At 42.7% G+C, this 27,988-nt stretch overlaps 1 protein-coding gene across 4 annotated transcripts; it reads left to right on the top strand.

The window, feature by feature from the left end:
* The first annotated feature begins 5,610 nt into the window (after positions 1–5,610).
* LOC139373380 (histone-lysine N-methyltransferase EHMT2-like) lies at positions 5,611–27,514 on the top strand. 4 transcript variants are annotated; one of them, XM_071113827.1, is made up of 27 exons: positions 5,611–5,661; positions 6,309–6,375; positions 6,510–6,677; positions 6,769–6,986; positions 7,190–7,268; positions 7,580–7,632; positions 7,736–7,864; positions 8,861–8,932; positions 9,096–9,216; positions 9,333–9,437; positions 9,692–9,828; positions 12,583–12,726; positions 14,780–15,090; positions 15,323–15,547; positions 15,868–15,950; positions 16,180–16,286; positions 16,591–16,713; positions 17,082–17,183; positions 17,823–17,927; positions 18,193–18,347; positions 20,101–20,413; positions 20,515–20,592; positions 23,317–23,432; positions 25,982–26,068; positions 26,186–26,264; positions 26,458–26,633; positions 26,902–27,514. In XM_071113827.1, exons 1-27 carry the CDS (start codon positions 5,635–5,637, stop codon positions 27,080–27,082), a joined length of 3,561 nt encoding a protein of 1,186 aa, XP_070969928.1. In that variant the 5' UTR covers positions 5,611–5,634; the 3' UTR covers positions 27,083–27,514. The 4 variants fall into 4 exon arrangements, with proteins under 4 accessions (XP_070969928.1, XP_070969925.1, XP_070969927.1 ...); XM_071113824.1 differs by having other exon boundaries at positions 5,620–5,661; positions 7,577–7,632; positions 9,330–9,437; XM_071113826.1 differs by having other exon boundaries at positions 5,620–5,661; positions 7,577–7,632.
* Positions 27,515–27,988: the final 474 nt, after the last annotated feature.

Genomic DNA, 27,988 nt, shown 5'->3' on the forward strand with positions numbered 1-27,988 from the left:
ATTGTTCTAATTCTTGATTATATTTACACACATTATATTCAGTACTAGGATTAAAAAGAAAAATCATACATATCCAGTAACATAATAGTATTCTGATTAGTACATATACAGTAACATAATAGTATTCTGATTAGTCAGTCCTGATTGAAATGTATACATAATTAGTCATCATTGATAAAAATTCCCTTAACAGTATCTTTGCTTTTACTCAAGTATGACCGTTGGGTACTCTTCCACCACTGTCAATGACAAAAATACACTTTTTTCTAATAATATTTCATACGTTTTGTGTACAGTTGTGTGCTCCTCTCAATGACGATATGTCTTGTGCTCATTACTCCCCTCCCTCAGGTAATTTACTTTGTACTACCATAGATTATCCATTATACTGACCAGATATTCGAGTTGCCGCTCTAACAATGAAAATAAATGTCTACAAAAAAAGGAAGGCAATCGGGAGGAGGCCAGATCAGGTAGAAGGGACCATTCTAGCCAATGAGGACAGATACTCGTGTGAACGACTGGCACTTCTCTGATATAAAGTGTCTTTTTCAAAAGTTGCTGGGATATGTCCTACTTATATCGTTACACCGAAGCATTACGGAACGTCTAGTCGATCAAATAAACCACACGTAGCAAATTACATTTGCTGTTTACCAAAGTCGACACTCTCATTGACTTCCGTAAAAAACTGCTTGGTGAGCGGAAAAAATACCACCTGCTGAAGAAAACTGATTTTGGGCACAGTAATCCCTTTGCCTTTTCCTCTGGTAATACTGGGCTTGTTCGGCATTGCAGCCGACGGTGCAGGCAACTTCCGATTGACTGATCTATAAATAACTACTCATTATTATTTGTAGTTAGTATTATTTGGAGTCAGTCAGTTACAATGTACCCGTGATACATTACGGTTTTTAATTTTTGATCCTCTCGAACACGGCAACTGCTTTGGATTAGTTTTTACATTGGTCCGTGCTGTGCGGTATCTTGCGACATCCCTACTCCATTGAGGTTTCAATAAAACATGTAGGGTTAATATAGGGGAGATCCCAGATAGCATGACCTTTTTACAATGGGGTTTTTACTGACAATAAATCTACAAGTTTGTTCTTCAGTACCATGGCGATTGCACCCTACACATACAGTATCTGCCTCTTATTCCAGTACCTGTCATCATCATGTATCACATCGACAATCTACTGGAAAATCCTTTTCTATCCTTGTCATATGAAGAGCAATTATAGATCAAACATATCGATGCTCATCTGCCATTGGACATAAACATTACACAACAAGTTGTAAATTGTAAATTCAACTATGAGTGGATTGGAAGGAATCAAAGGCTAACTGCAAGGATTTCAAATAAATCACTGTCCTGCTATTCAGTGAAGTTAGTGTGTGGTCCAAGTCTGGGTTTAAGGGCCTCTCTTCAAGCTTAAACGGATAAACATTCACATGCCATGAGTCAGAAAAGGTTGAATACATTGGCCATGCTGTCAATCCAGCATGACTTCTGCCGAGTTCAAAACAACTGGAAACTCGTAACTGGCAAACCTCAGACTTTAGTGAGTTCAAGACAACTGGGAACTGGGAAAATACGTTTTGAACAGTTATCCAACTCGGAATTCCAAGCTGCGAACTTTGACCTCTTTCTAGAGCGCCGATCTGAAGATCACTGACGTCATGATTCAACCTTGTTTTTTTCAGAGTTCCTAGTGGTCTTGAAAGCACCATTAATCCAGAGAATGCCAGACTTTGATGACAACGTTTGATGACAAAATTTGCCCACAAGGCCCGCTGCGCCACCTTCCTGTTCAAGTGAGCACAGCACATCAAGGTGAGTTCAAAAATATATTGTATGCTGCTGCATAAATGATGTAGTATGTCAGGGAGGTATGTATACGGTAGCTAAGAAAGTAATATTAAGTGTATGTTGTGTAGCAAGCTGTAAGTAGCCCATGTGCCCTACCCTAATAATTTGGTCCCTTTCCCCCTCATAACTTAGCCTACTGTTCTGACTTGGTGATGCACATGTAGCCTAAAGCCTGTTTTAGAGAAATGTAATCATTGAATATTATAAGAGCTTTCATTTTCTGCTTGTATGCCCCCTTTATTTATCCTATGGTTCTGACTTGGTGTACAGGGAGAATACTGTAAGAGTGGCCCATGTTCTGAATTCTGTCGCTGTACATTTCAAAAATGCTGAAGAAATAGTTATGTTGACTGTCCTTAATGTCTTAATCGAAATTACGGATAGCCTCTTATCAAGGAAAAAAAATGGCCCCACCAACTGACCCTACACCAATATACCACAGTTTAATTTAAAAAAAAACACCATCCCTTTCCTCTACTTTGACCCTAACTGATCCTACACCAGCCTGACGGCATGGGAGGACGGGACTATTTCGTTCAACAAACACACCTTGTAACTCTTCTGCAATTAAACCTCATACAACCAAGTACTTCTCTGCAGGTGCCACCACAAAATCTGTTTTCTGTGATTTACGATCCATTTCTGAAGTACAGTTGATGACCTTGACATTGAACGCTAAGAAGCCAACCTTACTGAAGCACAAACTCAAATCTCTGTATTGGCCTAAGGCTCCTACTCTCCCTTGAATCAAGCCCAATATTGGACCAAAGGTGCCTAACGTTACTCCTTATTCCAAGGGCCTTACATGTTCTGTTTACAGAGCGTATTTGCGCTGGAAGCCAAAACAGCCAACTGCAATGTACCAGAGTGAGTGACGTCACCGATTGAAACGCTATTAGTGCGCACCCCTCTAACTAGCTAGCCATTTCACATTGGTTACATATACATGCTACAAAATCCACCTTTTTCACAATAAGTGTATCCAAGTCACTTGATTGACGTATAACACTTGCAACTGGTTGTGGTGCATCCACCCCCATATCTTCTTCAGAATTGTGGCCTCTTGCCCCTTCAACGCTCTTCACCGCCTCCACATACAGTAGGAGATTTGCTGTACAGCCCTGATCCTTGACACCTCAACCTCTTTCATCAAACTTTTTTCACTTCTTGCATTGCATCAGGTTTTGCACAAACGCTCTTCCGGCGTATCTTATATATCCCAACTTTCCATAGGGTGGTAAATACTTGTCAAACATCAATAATACAGATACACTATGCTCCTTTTCCCATTCTACATACGGGTCAAGTGACGTGCATGAACTACTCCTGGAATTTTTAGCCTTTTTAGACTATCAATGTCCAGCGAGACGCCAGAGATAACAAGTTTTACCAGTGCCCTGCTCCAAAAATCAAAGTTGTTCACTTCATGCGTTGATAATTTTGTGAGCCACAATGCACGCTCCTTTTGCTCGTTAGATACACACGATGTCAACACCATACCACTCCTTTGTTACTTTGACTGCATCCATTTTCCCCAATGCCTTCTTCACCATCCTTGTGACTTCAAAATGGTTTCCCAAATTAACATCTTTATCCAAAAAACATACTCCAACAAGCAACGATTCATCAGGCTCATTTTCCACAACAATTTCAGCCCTTTTTGTTCCATTGTTGGACTTCACTGTTGTCCACATCTTTCTGGAATTCCCTGTTGTTCATTCATGTTTCTTGTGCCCAGGTTTTTTTCTATAGAGCCAAATACTTGCCAAAAAGTTCAACGTACGTATCAGTAGGGTCGAAAGAAAATCCATACGTAAATTATTAGGATCGTATACAATGCGGTTGTGTGTTATTTAATGGTAATAGAATTTCATGATTCGTTTTTATAGACGCATGGGCTATTGTGGTGATCATGTAACCTAATGAATCACACCTTTTCCAGTATTTGGGAGCATGGACTGTAGACCTTGAATTAGGCATTTTGACTAGTGAATTGTATTAGTGAATTCCACTCTGTATGTAGGCTTGTTATAGCCATTTGCGTTGCACAACGTTATCACGCAGAGGCTATATCCATTTCAAGAAATTAGACAAAAAAATATATTGATTAAGCCTTGGCTATAACCTGTCCTGAGCGAAATAGCCAAGGAGTCCCACATGGTCTAGACTATCTATAGCCTATTCTTATTGCCAGATCTGTTTTCCCTATCAGCCATTGCACATGCTTCTTCAGCTATTTTGTTGAACACTTATTTTGAGGCTATATTTCGAGGCTTGTGAGATAGTCTCTGTTTAAGGGGAGCCCTATAATAAAAACAGTTATAAAACACAAATAGAATTCTAAAATGATTCTGCAAGACACCAGTACAATGCCTACTGTCATGCCCTGACCTTTGTTTTCTTTATCATTTTGGTTAGGTCAGGGTGTGACGAGGGTGGTATTTGTGTTTATATGTAGGTCTATGGTGGCCTGAATTGGTTCCCAATCAGAGACAGCTGTTTATCGTTGTCTCTGATTGGGGATCCTTGCCATTTTCCATTTTGGTTTTGTGGGTTATTTTCTATGTGTAGTTGCAAGTCAGCACTAGTTGTTTATAGGGGAATGGTTGTTTTTGTTAGTTTGTTTAAGTGTTCTTCATTTTAATAAAAGAAGAATGTATTCCAATCACGCTGCGCTTTGGTCTCCTCGTTCCGATGGACGTGACACCTACAAGTTGAAGGCCAATTTTTTTTTTTTGGGGGGGGGGTTAGGCCTACATTAAAAATTGAATTATTAAAGTGATAAGCTAAAGAACTTTGGGGAATTTAGATAATTTTGAATACACATGAATTTCAATAAACAAATGGATAAGACCGTTCTATTCTCATTGATTTAGTTCCTATTACAACGAACTGAATGAAGGATGAATTAAATGTTCTATTATGTTGGTATGACGAGTTGCACGTATCATGCATGCTCTGCACTTTATTTGGCTAGTAGGCAAATAGGCCTACATGTGGGTATAATGACTCTATGACTGCATTCCTCCAGAAGGGGTGCTTTATATTAACCCCTCCTACAGAATATGATTTGGCAAGAGTGATGAAAGAAATAAACATATTTTGATTGGCTAACACAATTCATAGATTCACCAAACATATATTATTCTATGTTTCATTATTCCTGGTATATAATACTGGTTATGATTGCAGAAAGAGCCCAGAGAATGGGATGGTGCAAATTGAATTAGTCGTGCATGCATGGGGATATGCACGTCATGTTCATGCTGTAGAGATGCGAACTGAAATTTCACTGTTGTAGGCATAATACAGCTAGTGCTATCTAGACTTGCGCTGGCAAACAAATCCATTATATTAGCTACTGAACCGTTTGGTGTATGTTTTTTTTGTTTGTTGGTGAGATGAAACTGCCAAAACTATGAAAGGTATTATTGTACATCAGAATTGCAACACAAGATTTGCTCAAGTCTAAAATGTTGTCTGTAATCGTAACATGGTGTTTGTATGTTCACAGATTAAATTGAACGTTTACTTTCATGTTTCACGAATGGCTTTTCTTACAATCCTAACAATTTAGGTATGGCTTTAGGTCAACCTTTTGGCAGGAATCTGGCTCCATACTTTTCCAGTACGCATCCCTTTTACGAGTTTGGCAAACTGACTTGGAACGTGTTCAGTCATTTCCGCCAATCAGTGAACCAAGGGGCGGAGAAAGGACGTTTACGCACACCACGTAAAATACGTCAAATTTTATTGGAAACATGTCGGCATATGAGAAAACGTCCAAGGTAAAGAAATATTAGATTTATTTGGCTAACTAGCTAGTTTACAATGGCTATGGACATTGCATATTTGCCAGTTATTCAATACCTTGAAGATGCATACCTGAAATGCGATCTTTACAAGCAATTTGTTTGTTGTTTTGCTAGCAAAGTCTTGTTCCTTGCATTCTGCTAGCATAAAGGCAGCCCTCCTTGAACAATTAGCTAGCTAGCCACATAGCTAGAAAAGGGCTCTGAAAGATTAGGTAAAGGGTCATAATTAAATATTAATCGCAAATATTCCTACATTTTGCAATGCGTTTTGTGGAGATTGAGTGTCCAACATTTTCAGTGGTCCTAAAATGTTTCACATTCAACTTCAGTAGCCAGCTATTAGGCTCGTGCATACAATAGGAATAGTTTAATTTCTACGCGTGCGTGCATTTTCCAGTGTCACTCACTACAATGTCAACACAACCTCTGGAGGATATAGACAACACTTCTAACTATTGTGGATATTAAAATCTGTCTCGTTACGGTTGCATTAATTCATTCATTCAGTATATGATTTGGAATGTGATCTGCAACTTTTGCACGTCAAATAAATTCAAATTTCTTCTTCATCTGCATGATATATGTGACTCTGCTCTGGTATTTGGTTTTCCAAATGTTAGGAGTTGTCTGAAAGTGATGCATTGGAAACTGATCCTGAAGTGAGACTCTCAAGCCAGTCGGGTGAAGGTATGGATGTACATTGAGAATGTATAGATTTAGACATATCTGACTATAATCATACATACAGACATATACACAACTTTTATAGAAACCCTGTTTATGCTGTGCATATTGATGCAGAGGCTTTGAATGTTTCCTAGGTGATGCAAGTACCGACACAGCAGTGGTTACCAAGGAGACCGAGCCCATGGGTGGGAGGCTGTCACAGGCGCTATTTCAGGAGATTCAGGGAGATGGTTCGAAAAACGGGGAGGAGAGCGAACGACTATCAACAACATCCTCTTCTGTGTCAGTCAGAACCCTTGCAGGTAAAGATTGATCTCTTTGTCAGTTCTTTCTCTCTCTTCCTTTGTTTTCATAATTTGGTTTAATCTATTCCTTCGTTTATCCCCCCCACAGGACATGCAGCGAAGAGCCTTCCATCCACATCTTCCTCTTCAATCTCCTCCTCCACCTCCACTTCCTCTCCTTCTGGCAGAGCAAAGATGAGTGTTTTTGGTCCTGGAAGTAAAGCTCTCCTGCCACCTCCCTCATCCTCCTCTCCGCCTCCTGTCCCTGTCCAGACAGTAAAGATACACCGTGCTCGCAAGACTATGAACAGACCTCCCCCAACACAGGTGAGTCTTCTAAGACGATGGCTGGTAGTAGCGCTATATTTTTTAGGATAGCCACTTATACAGTGATATCGATCAAAAAAGGAATATCTTATGTTTGAGTTAGTATGTTGAAAATCAGAGTATTTTACCATTCGGAAGTAATTTTATTCCTGTCACATTATCCCCTTCATGACCATCTGATCCATTGAGTTGTTGCCTTTCAGATGAGGTGCATCGAGTCACCAATCGTGCCAGTCAACCCCACAGACCCCACGACCAGCTTCGCGACAGACAGTGATACTGGTCAATGTTGAAATATTGCATACATTTAGATTGACTTGAATGAAAGATTTACCCATTTTGAATGTTATATCGTATTTCAGAGATGTTCTATTGATTCCCAGGGTCATTTCATGTGTATCTGAGCTATTCACCGTTTAAGCAGGCAGAAATATAGCCGGTATGATGTGTTTTTCACCGAGAATCAGAGATGCACGAATATAATAGAACATTTTAAAATGGGTGACTCTTTTTTTTTAAATGTTTGTATGTAAGATTACTTACTGTTGAGTTTGAATCCTGTCACCTTATTTTTGTCTCTTACTCGGCAGCAGCAAAAAGGAGAAGGTTGGTCCAGGCAGAAAGCGCTATAGGCACAGAGCAGAAGGTAAAGACTGGGCAGGGGTGTGTCAGTGCTTTAATAGGTCTCATGCTGAGATATTAAGTAGTGACCCTGACCTAACTTTTTGTTTTTGTTACTTGAATTTCAGGCAGATCATGTACTCCGAGAGGCGGCGAGACGGCGTGACAGTTGGCTGGAGGATGCAGATGAGAACGAGTTTCTTCTCTATAACCCCTATGCAAGAGATGACACGGACCCAGCCTTTTCCGACTGCAAGGTCCGAGGCTAATTAACCCTTTAACAGGCAGCTCAACCAGGCGAGGTCCTTTTGACAACCAATTTTAAACTAAGTGTAACATTTATTTTGTTAGGCATATTTTATCATCTCAACCAATGCCATTTAGTAAAATTGTCTGGTTTTCATTATCGGACTGCCATGTTTTTTGAAACACGCGTTCAAAGATGGTTGAAAACCAGGATGTGAACGTGAGCTAAACTGAACCTCATTTACCATAATTTTTGGTACTAATTGTGTATAAAATGGGAAATTACAACATAAAATGTTATTTACCTCTAAAACATAAGTTAAGAATTATTAAATTACTATGTTTTTAAGTTGTTTAAAAAACAATTTTAGGAACTCTTTAAAAATATGCTCTATTAGGCAGTTGAGTTGCCCATTTTAAAGGAATGATATTAAGTCAAAGCTTGTGACAATGGAAAGTGGAGAAATATTGTAATGGGATTTTTTAGGCTGTTCAAATACAAAAACCCTTTCAAATCCATATCAGTATTCACTGTCTGCCTGTTATCTTCAATATGTTTCAGAATATCATTCAGTACATGTAATTGTACTGGTACTCTAAGCATATAAACTATAAATGCATACATTTACATGCATTCATATTTTGACACAAATGTATTATTTTAATATTTGATATCAAATTTATAAGTAAATGAAGCAGACATAATGTATCATTTTTGAAATTATTTAAAATTCTCTGCAAATTCCAATACAAAATTAGTATTGGGCAACCGGCTGGTTGAGATGTTTGTGATGCATTAATTATCGAAGTTTAAGTCCTCCAAACACATTTTTCATATATGGTCTATACTGAGGCTAAATATAGATACAGTATTTAGCAGAAAAAACTGTTTTTCTGATATTTTTCTCTTGGTGTACCAGTTAAAGGGTTATTGCTGAATAGCCACAGTTTTGAATAGATATGTTGCTCTTTTTCCATATCTGTACCTTCCATTTTTCCTATTGCAGTCTGAAGATGGTGGACTAGAGGAAAGGCTACATGAAAGAGATGCCGATGCATCTGGTAACATGTCAGATCATGTGAGTAGTTTTACTGGTCCTATGTCAGAGTTGGAAGCTACAATCATTTACCAGGCAGTTTTAGGCAGCATGGTGTTTCATAAGATTCACTTGCTGGAACATCATTTTTATTTGGTCAAAGCATTGTTCCTCTGCCGGTCAACCAAACCCTCTTTGTCCTCAGAGCTCAGAGTCGGACCCACAGAGGCAGGGCCAGAGGAACGAAGGGAGCAGTGATTCGCCATGGACTCGCCCAGGGCGAGGCAAAGGGAGAGAGAGAGCCGAAGGAGCGGAGGCAGGAAGAGGTGAGTGACAGGGAGATCTATTCATTTGTATAAATAGTCGTATCATCGCCACTATCATTGTCATCACAGTGGCTATTTGATTGTAAATTATTAATGTCTGTTGTAACTTCCAGCAGTGTCGGCAGCAGCTACTTTTGGTGGATCCTGCGAGTACACAGAGGTTGCCTTGGGCTCCCTGGACATCGTGGCAACAGACAACCTAACACTCTCACCTCACCACGGTGGGTAGACTGTATTCGCACACAATACACAATCTGCAAGTCTTTATCAGTGGTCTCTCAGGGTCAAATCCTAGCTTGACGTATGCGTCCTGTAACTTTGACACAAATCTCCTATTAAGGTCTTGTGAACACATGATTTGCGTACATAACTAAAGCCACAATTTGGTTCTCAGTGAATAGCATTGATTATCTGCTACAGTGAGTAGTACCATATGACACCGATGAGGGAATGTCATATCTGCATGTCTGTGTAGAAGGCAGTGACGCTGGGGAGACGGAGCGTCTGGAGGAGCTGCCTCTGTGTAGCTGCAGGATGGAGGCACCACGCGTAGACAGCGCCAGCAGACAGCCCAACAGACTCTGCATGGCCACAGAGAGCGTGAACGGAGAGGTTTGTGTGTGGCTATGCACATGTAGACTCTGTGAAGCTGTGTTTTCCCTAGGATTTTTATCAGCAGTGAAGGGGGGGGGCTCCGACTGCACATAAATCAAAACAATAATAATAATAATAATAATCACAGTAGTTGCCGAGGGTGCAGCAAATCAGCACCTCAGGATTAAATGTCAGTTGGCTTTTCATAGCTGATCATTAGGAGTATCTCTTTTTTTATTTATTAATTAAAACAAAAAAAAAAATGTTTTACCCCTTTTTTCTCCCCAATTTTGTGGTATCCAATTGTTGTAGTAGCTACCATCTTGTCTCATTGCTACAACTCCCGTACGGGCTCGGGAGAGACGAAGGCTGAATGTGATGCGTCCTCCGATACACAACCCAACCAGCCGTACTGCTTCTTAACACAGCGCGCATCCAAACCGGAAGCCAGCCGCACCAATGTGTCGGAGGCTACACCTGGCAACCTTGGCTAGCGCGCACTGCGCCCGGCCCGCCACAGGAGTCGCTGGTGCGCGATGAGACAAGGAGATCCCTACCGACCAATCCTTCCCTAACCCGGACGACGCTAGGCCAATTGTGCGTCGCCCCACGGACCTCTCGGTCGCGGCCGGTTACGACAGAGCCTGGGCGCGAACCCAGGGACTCTGATGGCACAGCTGGCGCTGCAGTACAGCGCCCTTAACCACTGCGCCACCCGGGAGGCACTCTCTACCGCTCCTGCTGTCTCTAGAGAGTTGAAAACAGATAGCGCGTCCGGTGAACAGGTCAGGGTTCCATAGCCGCAGGCAGAACAGTTTGAAACTGGAGCAGCAGCACGGCCAGGTGGACTGGGGACAGCAAGGAGTCATCATGCCAAGTTGTCCTGAGGCATGGTCCTGGGACTCCGGTCCTCCGAGAGAGAAAGAAAGAGAGAATTAGAGAGAGCATACTTAAATTGACACAGGACACCGGATAAGACAGGAGAAGTACTCCAGATATAACAAACTGACCCTAGCCCCCCGACACATAAACTACTGCAGCATAAATACTGGAGGCTGAGACAGGAGGGGTCAGGAGACACTGTGGCCCCATCCGATGATACCCCCGGACAGGGCCAAACAGGCAGGATATAACCCCACCCACTTTGCCAAAGCACAGCCCCCACACCACTAGAGGGATACCTTCAACCACCAACTTACCATCCTGAGACCCAGACAGGAAGATCACATCAGTGACTCAACCCACTCAAGTGACGCACCCCTCCTAGGGACGGCAAGAAAGAGCACCAGTAAGCCAGTGACTCAGCCCCTGTAATAGGGTTAGAGGAAGAGAATCCCAGTGGAGAGAGGGGAACCGGCCAGGCAGAGACAACAAGGGCGGTTCGTTGCTCCAGAGCCTTTTCACACTCCTGGGCCAGACTACACTCAATCGTATGACCCACTGAAGAGATGAGTCTTCAGTAAAGACTTAAAGGTTGAGACCGAGTCTGCGTCTCTCACATGGGTAGGCAGACCATTCCATAAAAATGGAGCTCTATAGGAGAAAGCCCTGCCTCCAGCTGTTTGCTTAGAAATTCTAGGGACAATTGGGCGGCCTGCGTCTTGTGACCGTAGCGTACGTGTAGGTACAGTGTGTACGGCAGGACCAAATCGGAAAGATGGGTAGGAGCAAGCCCATGTAATGTTTTGTAGGTTAGCAGTAAAACCTTGAAATCAGCCTTTGCCTAAACAGGAAGCCAGTGTAGGGAGACTAGCACTGGAGTAATATGATCAATTTTTTGTTGGTTCTAGTCAGGATTCTAGCAGACGTATTTAGCACTACCTGAAGTTTATTTAGTGCTTTATCTGGGTAGCCGGAAAGTAGAGCATTGCAGTAGTGTAACTTAGAAGTAACACAAGCATGGGTTAATTTTTCTGCATCGTTTTTGGACAGAAATTTTCTGATTTTTTGCAATGTTACGTAGATGGAAAAAAGCTGTCCTTGAAACAGTCTTGATATGTTCGTCAAAAGAGAGATCAGGGTCCAGAGTAACGCCGAGGTCCTTCAGTTTTATTTGAGACGACTGTACAACCATCAAGATTAATTGTCAGATTCAACAGAAGATCTCTTTGTTTCTTGGGACCTAGAACAAGCATCTCTGTTTTGTAGAAAGTTTGCAGCCATCCACTTCCTTATGTCTGAAACACAGGCTTCTAGCGAGGGCAATTTTGGGCTTCACCATGTTTCATTGAAATGTACAGCTGTGTGTCATCCGCATAGCAGTGAATGTTAACATTATGTTTTTGAATGACATCCCCAAGAGGTAAAATATATAGTGAAAACAATAGTGGTCCTAAAACGGAACCTTGAGGAACACCGAAATTTACAGTTGATTTGTCAATAGATACAAAATGTTGCTGTTTTAAAGTTAATTTCCTACAATTCTGAAAAAGTTTCTATGGCTTATACCGTGTTCTTATGCTACCTAAGTGACTCAAACGTTATAACAAAATCAATGTCATGACATTTTTTTGAAATTTAGATTCTCCCTGACTGTCTAGTTTTTATTCTGGTGAATGTTAGTTCTCAAAGATGATATTATTAAAAAATATATAGCTCCATTTTATCTATTGTATCATATCTTTGGGTGTGGCGGCCATTTTTTGAGAGTCGCTGCTAAATGAATATAGGGGCAACACGGTAAGCTTTTCCATCTCATTGGAATCAACATATGACTCACTATTTACTTCCCCTTTAAATTTTTCACTTTCCTCTCCCTCTTGTCTTTCGCAGCTGGTGGGCTGTACCAATATCATTCAGAAGGGGGAGACCATGCGGCCATCCAGTCGTGTTTCCCTCATTGTGCTGTGCGAAAACCATCGGTCACATATGGTCAAACATCACTGCTGCCCTGGATGTGGATACTTCTGTATCGCAGTAAGGTTTTGTGCCACCCCCACAATTAAACACTATCTGATGTCCAAGAACTGTATAGGTGAAAAGAAATTCCAAGTAGACATAGGGCTGTGGCAGTCACAACATTTTGTCAGCTGGTGATTGTCAAGCAAATAACTGTCGGTCTCACGGTAATTGACTGTTAATTAACAGAAACACATTTTGCATCTCCTGGTTTCCACACACCGCCTGCCTACAAGCCATTTTAAAAAGTATAATAAATCCATGTAATATAGCCTACACCTTCACAATGAATCCATTATTTATTTTAGACAGGTTTAAAGAAGCATGATATGGAGAAAATGTACAGTGCCTTGCGAAAGTTTTCGGCCCCCTTGAACTTTGCGACCTTTTGCCACATTTCAGGCTTCAAACATAAAGATATAAAACTGTTTTTTTTTGTGAAGAATCAACAACAAGTGGGACACAATCATGAAGTGGAACGACATTTATTGGATATTTCAAACTTTTTTAACAAATCAAAAACTGAAAAATTGGGCGTGCAAAATTATTCAGCCCCTTTACTTTCAGTGCAGCAAACTCTCTCCAGAAGTTCAGTGAGGATCTCTGAATGATCCAATGTTGACCTAAATGACTAATGATGATAAATACAATCCACCTGTGTGTAATCAAGTCTCCGTATAAATGCACCTGCACTGTGATAGTCTCAGAGGTCCGTTAAAAGCGCAGAGAGCATCATGAAGAACAAGGAACACACCAGGCAGGTCCGAGATACTGTTGTGAAGAAGTTTAAAGCCGGATTTGGATACAAAAAGATTTCCCAAGCTTTAAACATCCCAAGGAGCACTGTGCAAGCGATAATATTGAAATGGAAGGAGTATCAGACCACTGCAAATTTACCAAGACCTGGCCGTCCCTCTAAACTTTCATCTCATACAAGGAGAAGACTGATCAGAGATGCAGCCAAGAGACCCATGATCACTCTGGATGAACTGCAGAGATCTACAGCTGAGGTGGGAGACTCTGTCCATAGGGTGCTTTTTATGGTGAAAATTATCTTTCCCAAACTTGAAACTCACGCACTGCTTATGTATGCCAGTTATGCTCTACACCCCTTGAAAAGCAGATTAATGTGCTTAATTTTCTGAAGTTATTTGGCCACTTTAGTTGTAATACAAATCTTATTAAAACATAGAGCCTTATGGGCTAGGCTAAATTATGTGTGTGACAATGATTTGAAAAAGTCGCAAAAAAGGCATTGTTTCTTATACTGGGCATCATTCACAAGTCTTAATATATTATTCACAAGTGATGGGCTAATATTGTCACCCATCAGACTGTTCTTGATTTAAATCTTGGCTTTACATATACTAAATAATATATGTGACATTTTTTATTTATTTAGAATGGACCATTCTCATGCACCTGTATCGAAACCGGGCAGCGGGAAAACATACATGTCATCTATGCACTTAAATAGTCAATGGAGGATGCTTTTCCTCGTGGTTTATTTTTTTATGCCAGCCAGGTAGACTACACTTGTGCTTAATATGAGGAAGGTTGAGAAATAAACATATAGCCTTGAGAAAACTGATGGGAACCTCTTGTTTTTAATAGAGGCCATCACTCTGTTTTCTCCTACAATTGCATAGCCTATAGAAATGCTGCGCAACATGAGCTCATGATTAGATTTTCGATTAGATTTGCATCGATGTCAGAGTGATTAGAGAGACGATAGAGTGCGGAGTACCAGGCAGTAGGCAAGTTTGGTAGGCTACTAATGAACAGCAGCAGCATTAGTTTGGAGAAGCCTAATTACCGTGACTAAGCGGTCATGTGGAATTTGACTGACTGCCTTCATGTCTCGTGACCGCCATTGTGGCAGTAATACAGTCACCGCAACAGCCCTAAGTAGACAACCTCCAAATTGTATTCACCTTAGACCTAGCTTGTGTTTTCAAATCTGTGAAGATGGAGAGACCACTGCAGATACTTGAGATGCATTATAAGTCTGTGCGTGTACGGTATATGTTTGATGTGGCCTTACACCCCTCCCTCTCTCTGATTTTCCCAGGGCACCTTCCTAGAGTGCTGTCCGGACCAGCGCATCGCCCACCGCTTCCACCGGGGCTGTGTGACAGTGCTGGGGGCTGGAAGGGGCAGGGGCATGGGCACAGGCATGCTCTTCTGCCCCCACTGTGGCGAGGATGCCTCGGAGGCCCAAGAGGTCACCATCCCCCCCTCAGCATCCGTGGCCACTGTGGTCACCACTTCTGCCTCGTCCACCACCACACTGTCCCTCCCAGCCCCCATCCCCTCTGACCTCTCTCTGGTGGCCTCCACGTGGCCACTGAAGAACGGGAAGAGGCCGGTGGGTCCTATCAGGTGAGGGGAAAGGGGGAGATAAAGATATGTGAAATGACTAAGTGTTGGCTGGAGTGCAATAATTGGGTGATTTTGCTCTGCTTGTTGTGTATTTGTGGATAATTGATTGATTTGAGCTTGTGCCTGTGAGTCTATTGTTTGATAACTCGTATGGAAATAATGGTTATTCACACCACCCTAATCATTGCAGCCTTTTTTTACTCCCTCTCTCTTTGTCTTCTTGATCTGTCAGTGCGAGGATGCGTGGGGTGGTAAAGAGAGACCAGGATCAGTGCCCCCCCCAAGCCGCTCTGGCAGCAGGGACTGTCAACGCAGCCCCCCCAGGCGAGGGGGGAGTGGACAGTGTGGGACCCTCCCTCTGTCTGCCCAATGGGAAGCCAGTCTGTCCCAGTGCACTTCCCCCCGGGCCCAGTAGGGCGGCGCTGCAGAAAGCCATTCTCACCCAGGACACTGAGAAGTGAGACAAAATAATAAAATAGATTAATAATAGTCTAAGTCTTATAGAAAGATTATAATTATCTGTTGCAAATCAATGATTGATGGGAATTGTTTACGGCTAGACTTGGGCTTTGAAAATACATCCATCTTTCCTCCTTTTGTTGAAATTCAAAATTAGCTGAACTGACTGAATTATGGAAATCTATGTAGGGGAAATGTATTTAATGGTGTTGGATCCAGTGATTAGTCCAAGGAATAGGAATGAGGGAGAGATGCATTTTACACAGAGTTCTGATAGGAGCTGTTCTCACGTGGTGATTCTTGGTTGTGATTGGTCAGGAGGAAGAAGCTGAGGTTCCACCCCCGCCAGCTCTATCCAGCTGCCAAGCAGGGTGAGGTGCAGAGGGTTCTGCTCATGCTCAGTAAGTGTCATAAGGAGTCCTTTGTTCGTATTTTACTGTTCGATTAAATAGACATTCCTGATCTGATTGCATATTTTGTCTAAAGTGGCTTGCTCTCATCGCTCCTTCATCTGCTCTGGAAACACTTGTTGTCCACTGTTCTTTCACATAAATGAAGGAATGAGACGATATTGACCCCTACTGCTGCTAATAACCCCTGAACTCCACTTACTCTCTCTGTTTGGTTCAGTGGAGGGCATAGACCCAGCCTACCAGGCTGACTCCCAGAACAGACGCTGTGCTCTCCACGTTGCCGCCCAGAGAGGCCTGCTGGAGGTCTGCTACATGCTGGTGCAGGTGAACAACTTTTGCACTTCAATCAATACAACTGGGTAATATTCATTAGGTTCCAAACTGAAGAAAACCGACTGAATCGGGGAGGGACTACCTGAACTTGTCCAATAAGAAATGCTTGCTTACATTTTCTGTTGTGAATGTTTTGCTACGGTGTGCCCAAATAACTACAACCCTGCTCTTTATTTTTATGTTCAATAATAGAAGTGACTCCTTTTACTCTTATTCCCCCCAAAATGGATCAGTGTGTCACTCATACAGTTATTATTCACCAGAGTGCTCAAATACTTTTCTTGTCTATTTACAGGCAGGTGCTAAACTGGACATCCAAGACAAATCCATGAGGACCCCTCTCCTGGAGGCCATCGTCAACAACCATGTGGAGGTGACCAGGTACCTGGTCCAGAGTGGAGCCTGCGTCTATCACATTGTGAGTGCCTGGTAAACAGCCCCTACACCAAAGCTGGTCAGCTAACACTAGTAGCGGCTCTAGTAACATGAGCCGTAAAGGATTTAAACCTGAAAGAATTTGATCGTCACCTCAGAAGTCAACAGTAGGATCTATTATAGAGTAACTGGAGCTAGGACCTGTAGGTGGCATGTTATTGCAATCAAATTCTCACCTTCTGACAATATTAAAATGTGAAGATTATCATTTTTTTTATTCACCTCTCCTATTGGCTTTTTTCTTTTTTTTTTCCCCCGCCAACTATTCTGTTTTTTCCATTTTCTTTCTCCCTTTCCACTCTCTTTTCCTCTTCCCTCTCCCCTCTCTTCTCCCCCTTCTCTGCTCTCCAGGAAGAAGATGGCTACACTGGTCTCCACCACGCTGCCAAACTGGGCAGTCTGGACATTGTCACCCTTTTGTTGGAGACGGGACAGGTGGACATCAACGCACAGGTGGGGAAGAGCGAGAGAGGAACACTCTTGGGCTCTAAGACAGGGTGGCAACAACCACCAAGTCAGTGTGTGTTTTATCAGTCTGTGAGACTCTTTGTCGACTGCGTACTTCACACTGCATCATGTCCAATGACCACATGGTCTGTTTTCTGAGAAGTGCTTTAAATTTTTTTTGCTGCTAATTAAACATCTTTATTTTGATTGACTATGCATGCGCAGGTGAAGATAATATAATTATCTTTATTTGATATTAAGTTGTAACCTTCTGTTTTGTTTTATTTTTTTTTACAAATCTATCCCTGTGTATATTATGTGGGTCTCTGCAGTGTAGTACCCCTTCACTCTGCGTAGCACTAACACCCTCTTTTGTAGGTATAGTAATCATTCAATGTACTCAATAACAGATACTGTATCATGTGTCACTTGGCAATGCTAGTTACCTGTAGTTCTTAATTAGTCAATAGACAGAGTTAACTATTACCACCAGAATAAACATGTATGTTTAATCTATCTTCCAGTCCCATGTATCATTTCTCGTTGTATTGAACCATAGCACTTGTGTTAGGCATTTGGCTTGAGTACCACTGTATAGTCCAGTCCCCTAACCCTCTGAGTCAATGTGTTGTATTCCCCTCTCAGGATAGTGGAGGCTGGACTCCTATCATCTGGGCTGCAGAGCACAAGCACATCAAGGTCATCAGAGCACTGCTTAACAGGGGGGCTGACGTCACCCTCAAAGACAAGGTTAGGCTTTCTGTCCTGGTTATAACAACGTATGGGCATGCAATGGCCAATCTGATTTTGAAGGAGGATGTGGAGGATTTATAGGCACGGCAAGTCACAAATCCTTGAAACGACAGCATTTGCTTCTTCATACTTGATTTATTGAAGGTAGAGGTCAATTTGGTTGTAAGTATTCCAATCCATACCTTTTCTTTCTATCCATTAATTTAATGTGATGCAAGTCCCTCTGGGATGATACAAATAATCTTCTCGCTCTCTCTATTAGGAGATGAACGCGTGTCTCCACTGGGCGTCCTTCGCAGGCTGTGTGACGATAGCAGAGATGGTGCTGAACGCCGGCTGCCCGCTGTCTTCTGTCAACATGCACGGGGACACTCCCCTACACATCGCTTCCAGGGAGGGCTTCCTCGATTGTGTAACGTGAGTAGACCAATACCCTGTCAATCGCATCCATCGGTCACTCCTATGGCTGTTACGGTGACTGTATTACCGCCACGCTGGCGGTCACGAGTCATGATGCACCGTACACCTGGCGACTGTGTCAGCGTGCACTGCGCCCGGCCCGCCACAGGAGTCGCTAGTGCGTGATGAGACAAGGATATCCCTGCCGGCCAAACCCTCTCTAACCTGGACGATGCTGGGCCAATTGTGCGCCGCCCCATGGGCCTCCCGGTCATGGCCGGCTGCGACAGAGCCTGGACTCGAACACAGAATCGTTAGTGGCCCAGATAGCACTGCAGTGCCTTAGACCACTGCGCCACCAGGGAGGCTGCAATCAACATTTTAAGATCAACGTTCTCATCTGTTGGGTCAGGCTCAATGCTTAAAACAGTTTTTTTTATGCTAGTGGTTGTATTCATTTGGGATCTATCGCATCCCACAACTGACCCCGGACTATGTTTAAAATATTTATTTATTGCACTGAATAGAATAGGTCAACTTTTGTACTAGGTTGACATAGGCTAGTGCTTTTGCTGTTTGTTAGGCCTGCTCATGTTGACTGACAAAAAGTAAATGTGGACAGTTGTTCCGATTATCTTCAATATGCGCCTCGGAATTGGATAAGGACTTGCGCAGTTAAGTCCCCAATGTGTCTGTCTTCATTTGTAGCCTGTGAGAACGACCTGATCATGTGACTAAGAGCCATGTGAGTGAGAGACGCTTCGGCATGCTGCGGGGAGAAGGGAATTATAATTATTATATTCAGCCCAAGGGCACAACGACCACTGGCCACAAAAGGCATGGATTTCTTTTTAGGGGGATTATAGCCATACAGCCGGGAAATTTGAGGCATTATCAAGTGCTTGTCAAATTGTGAGTGAGAGACTGATGAAGTGTGTACAGCCTGTGCAAAAAAACAAGGCAGAGCTCATGCCTTTCATGCAACTTTTTTCATGCAACTTTTTTGAAATCATGATTTGTTACATCATGCAGCCTTGGAATGTATTAAACATCAAAACATATAGGCCAACATTTGTATAACAACTAAAGTTACATATTTAACTCTAAATTAAGCATAGCCAGATCAGGGCCTAACGCAAGGATAACACAGTGTATGCTATTCTGTTCTTTGGAAAAAACTACATCTTCTTTAGACCTGTCTAAAATAAATAATCTATTTGTTTTATTTTACCTTTAGGCAAGTCGGTTAAGAACAAATTCTTATTTACAATGACTGCCTAGGAACAGTGGGTTAACTGCCTTGTTCAGGGGCAGAATGACAGATTTTTACCTTGTCTGCTCGGGAATTCGAACTAGAAACTTTTCGGTTACTGGCCCAACGCTCTAACCAATAGGCTACCTGCCGATTTTAATTGTGATGGTGTAGGCTATATTACATGGATTTATTAGACTTTTTAATATATAGATGTTCGAAAGTTCTGCATCAGCTTGTAGGCTGTGTGTGGAAGCCAGGAGATGCTAAATGTGTTTTGTTAATTAATGGTCAATTACTGTGAGACCAGCAGTTATTTGCTTGACAATCACTGGCTGACTGCTACAGCCCGAGTCACTCCTATAGTCTGGTAATTTCGAATAGAAGGAATTTGTCCATAGGTACTGATCTAAAGTAATTTGAGCATTTTGCGCCCACGATGGTTGTAAGGATATGGGAAGGGTAATCTGTGCCTAACGGCAACTTTAACACCTTTGTTTGCTTATTCCCTCTCTACAGGCTCTTCCTCTCTAGGGGGGCAGACATCGACATCATGAACAGGGAAGGGGACACCCCTCTTTCTCTGGCGCGTTCCGATTCGCCCGTCTGGGTGTCACTCCAGATAAACAGGAAGCTGCGGAGGGGGATAGCCAATCGTATGCTTCGTACAGAGAAGATCATCAGCAGTGACGTAGCCCAGGGGTATGAGAACGTGCCTATCCCCTGTGTGAACGCAGTGGATGATGAGGGATGTCCCTCAGACTACAAGTATGTTTCCGAGAACTGTGAGACTTCAGCCATGAACATCGACCGCAACATCACACACTTACAGGTACATACAGTAACACCACACACCTTTAGATGATACACATGATAATTATCATTGATCATACATGCATCTTGCCTTTCTATAAATCTGTGTCTGTCCCTCAGCACTGCAGCTGCACAGAGGACTGCTCTTCCAGCAACTGTCTGTGTGGACAGCTCAGTATCCGCTGCTGGTACGACAAGGTTAGTGACAAATTATTTATTTTATATCCCACTCTATTTGGATATAAAAGTATTCAGCCATTCTAGCTGTGAACTTTGATGTTAAAGTTTTATATTTGATTAAGGAAACTGATAAGAACTAGAACCTTGTAAATATCCTGGGTTTTCAGAGAGAGTTTGCTCTCATTTTTCAAATTTCAGATATTATTGACCTGTGGATAGTTTGTTGAACTGTGGATCTGTCTCCGTTTGTACTCTCGTACATTAGTCACACGCGATATCTCAGACAGCACTGGCCTGACTTTGACTAAACTTTGAATGATGCGTCTTGCCACAGAGATCTGGAATTTACAAAATTACACTGATTGGCCAGATGGTGGGGCTATAACAAGAGATTGAAAATGCTAACTTTTAAAGGTCACGCCCTTTATTCTGTTTGAAATAAAGTCATGAAATTCAGTACATAGGTCCCTCTCCTCACAAGGAGCACATTTGCCTCAGGGACCCATATGGTCCGCCATGATAGATCTTCCCCCATTTTGAATTTTGTGAAAATTCTTAAACGCTACTCTTCTGGCACTGAATGACCGATCTGCACGAAACTTGATACACTACACGACCAAAAGTATGTGGATGCTCGTCAAATCTCATTCCAAAATCATGGGCGTTCATATAGAGTTGGTCCCCCTTTTCTGCTGTAACAGCCTCCCCTCTTCTGGGAAGGCTTTCCACTAGATGTTGGAACATTGCTGTGGGGAATTTCTTCCATTCATCCACGAGCATTAGTGAGGTCAGGCACTGATGTTGGGCGATTAGGCCTGGCTTGCAGTCGGCGTTCCAATTCATCCTAAGTGTTCAATGGGGTTGAGGTCAGGGCTCTGTGCAGGCCAGTCAAGTTCTTCCATATCGATCGCGACATTTCTGTATGGACCTCGCTTCGTGCACTGGGGCATTGTCATGCTGAAACAGGAAAGGGCCTTCCCCAAACTTTTGCCACAAAGTTGCAAGCACAGATTCATCTAAAATGTCATTGTATGCTGTAGCGTTAAGATTTCCCTTCAATGGAACCAAGGGGCCTAGCCCGAACCATGGAAAAACAGCCTTGACCATTATTCCTCCTCCACCAAACTTTACAGTTGGCACTATGTATTGGAGCAGGTAGCGTTCTCCTGGCATCTGCCAAATCCAGATGCGTCCATCAGACTTCCAAATGGTGAAATGTGATCCATCACTCCAGAGATCACGTTTCCACTGCTTCAGAGTCCAATGGTGGCGAGCTTTACACCACTCCAGCCGACAATTGGCATTGTGCATGATCTTAGGCTTGTGTGTGGCTGCTCAGCTATGAAAACCCATTTCATGAAGCTCACAACGAATAGTTATTGTGCAGACGTTGCTTCCAGAGGCAGCTTGGAACTTGCTAGTGAGTGTAGTAACCGAGGACAGATGACTTTTACATCCTACGCACTTCAGCACTCGGCGGTCCCGTTCTGGCCTGTGTGGCCTAGCACTTTGCGGCTTAGCCATTGTTGGTCCTAGACGCTTCCACTTCACAATAACAGCACTTACAGTTGACCGGGACAGCTCTAGCAAGGCAGAAATTTGACAAACTCACTTGTTGGAAAGGTGGCAGTGCCATGTTGAAAGTCACTGAACTCTTCAGTAAGGCCGTTCTACTGTCAATGTTTGTCTATGGAGATTGCATGGCTGTGTGCTCGATTTTATACAGCTGTCAGCAACAGGGCTGGCTGAAATAGCTGAATCCACTAATTGGAAGGGGTGTCCACATACACTATATATACAAAAGTATGTGGCCTCCATTGACAAAGGTCTCACAATGCAATTTTTTTTAGAGTACCTAAAACAACATGGCTGCTATGGACCAATAAACATTCACATGCGCGTGGCCTGGCACACAAATGCATATAAATCACTCATTAGGATATTCGTATTGTAACACAATTTAGTATAAGTTGCGAACACTGTCAACATGTGCACGAGCATTCATATAGACCACATGGTGGCTCTTTAACGGACACATGTTTCTCTCTTGATCTGTTTGACTCCATGCTGAAATTTGTGTCACATGCTCAGGGTCTAGCTAACCCACGTGATGTTTCAGACACCACTTTATTTTTTAACAGAACTTGGGTGAATGATGTCTTGCCATAGACATCTGGCATTTACAACTACACTGATTGGCACTGGCACTGCATTATTTGTGGGGGACTACATGCTTACTGTTTACTGTTGCCTTTTTTGATCATGGTTAGTAATACACCCAGCAGTCATACGAGACAGAATTTACTTTCCAAGCGGTCACCAAGCCATCTCACTCGAAAGACTGGCGAGGTAATTTGGGGGGGCTCTGTCCTTTTTGTCTTTAGTTTATTTCTAATTTCACGGTGGAAGGCTAAAACATCATTTTTGTCCCCTACAATAATCGTTGGGGGGACTATGGATCTGTCTCCGTACGTACGGTAGTCACACACCAATATCTGACACCACTGGCCTGATTTTGACAAACATGGGTGAATGATGTGTCTTGCCATAGAGATCTGGCATTTATAAAATTGCACTGAGATGCCCAAGTGGGGCGTGAGAGTGAGCTTAATTTGTTTTCACTAATTGTACCAAGGGGGGACACTACCATTTGTGGGGGACATGTTTATAGTTGATTTTAAGTATCGAGTTCGTCAGTATCTTATGTTTGTCTTTCACCTATGTGTTTTCTGTGTTTACCAGGACCACCGGTTGCTCCAGGAGTTCAATAAGATCGAACCGCCTCTCATATTTGAATGTAACCTGGCTTGCTCCTGTTACCGCACCTGCAAGAACAGAGTGGTGCAGGCGGGCATCAAGTAAGAGCTGTTACTACACCACTGTACACTTTGAAATCAAATTAGAACTATTTTAGATACAGTGCCTTCAGAAATTATTCATACCTCGTGACTTATTCCACATTTTGTTGTTACATCCGGGATTCAAAATGGATTAAATACTTTTTTTTTTCTCACCAATGTACACACACTACCCCATCATTGAAAATGAAATACGGTTATCTAATTTACATAACTATTCACACCCCTGAGTTTGGCAGCGATTACAGCTGTGAGTCTTTCTTGGTAAGTAGGAGCTTTCCACACCTGGATTGTACATTTGCCCATTTATTCTTTTCAAAGTTCTTCAAGCTCTGGTGATTACAACTTTTAATCGTCTTGGGTATGTCTGTATCAGCTTGGCACATCTGGATTTGGAGATTTTCTCCCATTCTTCCTTGCAGAATTTCTCAAGCTTTGTTAAATTAGATGGGGAGTGGCCTCCCGAGTGGCGCAGCGTTCTAAGGCACTGGCATTGCAGTGCCAGAGGCGTTACTACAGAACTGGGTTCATTACCGGGCTGTGCCACAACTGGCCGTGGCCGGGAGTCCGCACAATTGGCGCACAATTGGCCCAGCGTCATCCGGATTAGGGGAGGGTTTAGTCGGTGGGGCTTTACTTGGCTCATCATGCTCTTGTGGCGGGCCGGGTGCCTGTGGGCTGACCCCGGTCGCCAGTTGAATGGTGTTTCCTCAGACACATTGGTGCGGCTGGCTTCAGGGTTAAGCTGGCGGGTGTTAAGGAGCGCGGTGAGGCGGGTCATATTTCGGAGAACGCATGACTCCACCTTCACCTCTGCCGAGCCTGTTGGGGAGTTGCAGCGGTCAGACGAAATATAATAAATAAAATTAACAACATTTAAAAAACATTTGACGGGGAGTGGCGGTGAACAGCAATCTTCAAGTCTTTCCACAGATTTTCAATGGGATTCAAGTCTGGGCTTTGGCAGGGCAACTCAAGGACTTTCTTGTTCAGATGCAATTGCAGTGTTTCTTTGGCTTTATGGTTGGGGTTCCTGTTGGATCTTTGCTCAAGTCGAATGTCATTTGCACTCTGAAGCAGGTTCTCATCAAGGATTTGGCTCCATTCATTGTTCCCTCTCTCCTTACCAGTCTCCCAGTCCCTTCTGCTGAAAAGCATCCCCATAGCATGATGATGCCACCACCATGCTTCACAGTAGGGATGGTGTTAGACAGGTGATGAGCTGTGCCTGGTTTTCTACAGACATAGCGCTTTGCGACAAGAGTTAGATTTGTCTCATCAGATCACAGAATCTTTTGCCATTATGATCTGAGTCGTTCAAGTGCCTTTTTGCAAACTCCAGGTGTGCTGTCGTGTGCCTTTTTCTCAGGAGTGGCTTCCGTTTGGTCACTCTCCCATAAAGCCAAGATTGGGGAAGTGCTGTAGAGAACTCTGTAGTTCTGTCAGTGGTCATTGGGTTCTTGGTCACCTCTCTGACCAAGGTACTTCTTGCCCGGTTGCTCAGTTTGATCGGACGGCCAGCTCTTAGGCAGAGCCTGGGTAGTTCCATATTTTTTCTATTTCCCAATGATGGAGACCTCTGTGCTCTTGGAAACGTTCAACTCTCTAGAAAGAATTGTGATGACGTATAACCCTATCTACGGACAGTTCCTTGGACTTCATGGTATAGTTTTTTGTATAGATAGGTATGTTTCTAAATCGGGTCCAAAAAATTAAATTGGCCACAGGTGTACTCCAATCAAGTTGTAGTGACATCTCAAGGATGATCTAAGGAAATTGGATGCACCTGAGCTCAGTTTTGAGTGTCATGGCAAAGGGGAGTGTGAATACTTTTGTAAATTAGATATTTCTATAATTACATTTTAATACATTTTCAAAATATCTCTGAACATGTTTTCACTTTGTCATTAAAGGGTATTGTGTGAAGATGGGTGAGGGGGAATAAAACATTTTTATCCATTTTGAATTCAGGATTTAACAACATGTGGAATAAGTCAAGGGGTCTGAATACTTTCTGAAGGCACTATGACTACCCTCATCTCTTACTCACACTTTTTTTTTGGTTTATCTCTGCAGACCTTATGAAAGAGTTTCACAAACGCTGCCCTGGGGACCCTAAGGGGGGCAAGTTTCGTTTTTTTGCCCTAGCACTATACAGCTGATTTTTAAATAACCAACTAATCATCAAGCTTTGATTTATTTGAATCAGCGGCGTAATGCTAGGGCAAAAAACTAAACGTGCACCCCTTGGGGTCCCCTGCACTGAGTTTGGGTAATGCTGCTTCGTGACATTGTCTGCTGTTGTGGTCGACATTTACATTGTCCCGTGTAGCTCAGTTTGTAGGGCATGACGCATTCAATGCCTGGGTTGTGAGTTCGATTCCCACAGGGGTCCAGTGTGAAAATGTATGCCCACTCTGGTATGAAAAATGTAAGCACTTTCTAATGTAAGTCACTCTGGATAAGAGTGTCTGCTAAATTACTCAAATGTTAATCTTACTGTCTGGGTCCTGGTACAATCTCACTTGTATACTTTATCTCGGTCTTAGGGTGCGTCTCCAGTTGTACCGAACAGAGAAGATGGGATGGGGAGTTCGGGCTCTACAGGACATTCCCCAAGGCAGCTTCATCTGCGAGTAAGTGTGTGTATGGTTATTTAAAGGAAATTAGTATGATTAGCCAATCTAATGTGTCTTGCCAGTTCTATCAATTAGTTAATTGTCTTGTTGGAAGTAACATTTCTCTCCACACAGATATGTAGGAGAACTGATCTCTGATGCAGAGGCAGATGTAAGGGAAGATGACTCCTACCTCTTTGACCTGGACAACAAGGTACCTCATCTGTTTTTTCTCTCATAGGGATTACACATGAATAAAAAAAAATACATGAAATTGTATTTATCACATGCACTGAATACAACAGGTTTTTGATTTACTGTCATTTAGACACACAAGTTTAAACAGACCTGATTTACCAATGCAACTAAGTACATCACCATCCCTCCCTCTCTCCTTCCCTCTAAAGGACGGGGAGGTGTACTGCATCGATGCCCGTTACTACGGTAACATCAGCCGCTTCATCAACCACCTGTGCGACCCCAACATCATCCCGGTGCGGGTGTTCATGCTGCACCAGGACCTGCGCTTCCCCCGCATCGCCTTCTTCAGCTCCCGAGACATACTGACAGGACAGGAGCTTGGGTGAGAGGATTCACCCCCACACACTTTGGATCTGAGCCACAGACACAAAATGGACGCCCAGTGGAGTGGCGTTGATGCTGCCTTAGGAAAGCAGAGTGGAACATGATTTGGCACCACTTTTTCAGTAACCGTAGCATCTATTCCATGTATCACTTCTCTTGCACCAGAAATAAAATTGCCTGAGTATATTGTTTATTCCACTGATTTATGATATTGACGTACATTGATTAAATTCTCAGCCTAGAATTACAATGTTCTGTTTGCACAGGTTTGATTATGGAGACCGCTTCTGGGACATCAAGAGTAAATACTTCACCTGCCAGTGTGGATCAGAGAAATGCAAACACTCAGCGGAGGCCATCGCCTTGGAGCAGAGCAGGCTCGCTCGACTGGAGACCTGCCCAGAATTGGATACTGACCCTGGGCTTGCCATGCTAGGAAACTTCTAGGCTTCCCCTGCGGCCTGGTGCATGTATTTCTCTGTTTCTACACTCACTCTTACATTTCGTATGAATTTGTGCAGTAATTGTTTGTGTGGTAATCGAGCCTTAACTTTGTCCACGTATCTGATATAAATGACTGAAAAATGTGTCTTCTGTGTAAGACTCTTTTTTTTTTTTTTTTACTATAATATTGCTATGCCTCTTTGCCATGAGACATCAGTGGCACGACAGCATGTTATGAAATGCCAGTTACGCTCACCACATGCTGAACAATTCATTTCACAGTACTCTACCATGATACTGTCTACTTGTTAAGTAATTGAAAAAGTTACCGACAGCTGACTTCCGAGTAGTATTGAAGTCTGCTTTTATACAAAATGTACGTTGTTTTGTCATTTAATACAATTTATTAAACTTTTACAAATGGATCCACTGTCATTTGTTTCAGCAGTGTTGCTTTTCCTACAACTCAATGAATATCAAGCAGCCCAGACACACCAGAGAATGTGGTTCCAATTTTGGCATAGATTGCTAAAAAGTTTTAGTGATTTAATGTAACATTCCATTTGTGTCTGAGTTTGAACCTTAATCTGGTCTTTGACAGAGTTCTTGGGATGTGTTGAATAGTTAACTATTCAACCATGCTTTCCTTCCCCAGGCCCAATTCATGGTTATTGCTATCTTCTACAACTCATGATGGGAAAGGGAGCATGAGCTCTGCTGTTATAACATATTCAGTAATACTGACAGAAAAAGAAGGCTGTCAAATTGACTTATGTTAATCACTATCTGGTTGGGTTGTGCCAGGTTTCATGTTGTGAACTGAAGAACATGGGTGAGACATTAAACATTTCCAAAGCAATAAGGAAGGGCTCTTCGTGTGATGATAGGAAAAGTCACTCCCTCAAATCT

Source organism: Oncorhynchus clarkii, chromosome 18 (genome assembly GCF_045791955.1).
Source record: "Oncorhynchus clarkii lewisi isolate Uvic-CL-2024 chromosome 18, UVic_Ocla_1.0, whole genome shotgun sequence".
Taxonomy (NCBI): domain Eukaryota; kingdom Metazoa; phylum Chordata; class Actinopteri; order Salmoniformes; family Salmonidae; genus Oncorhynchus; species Oncorhynchus clarkii.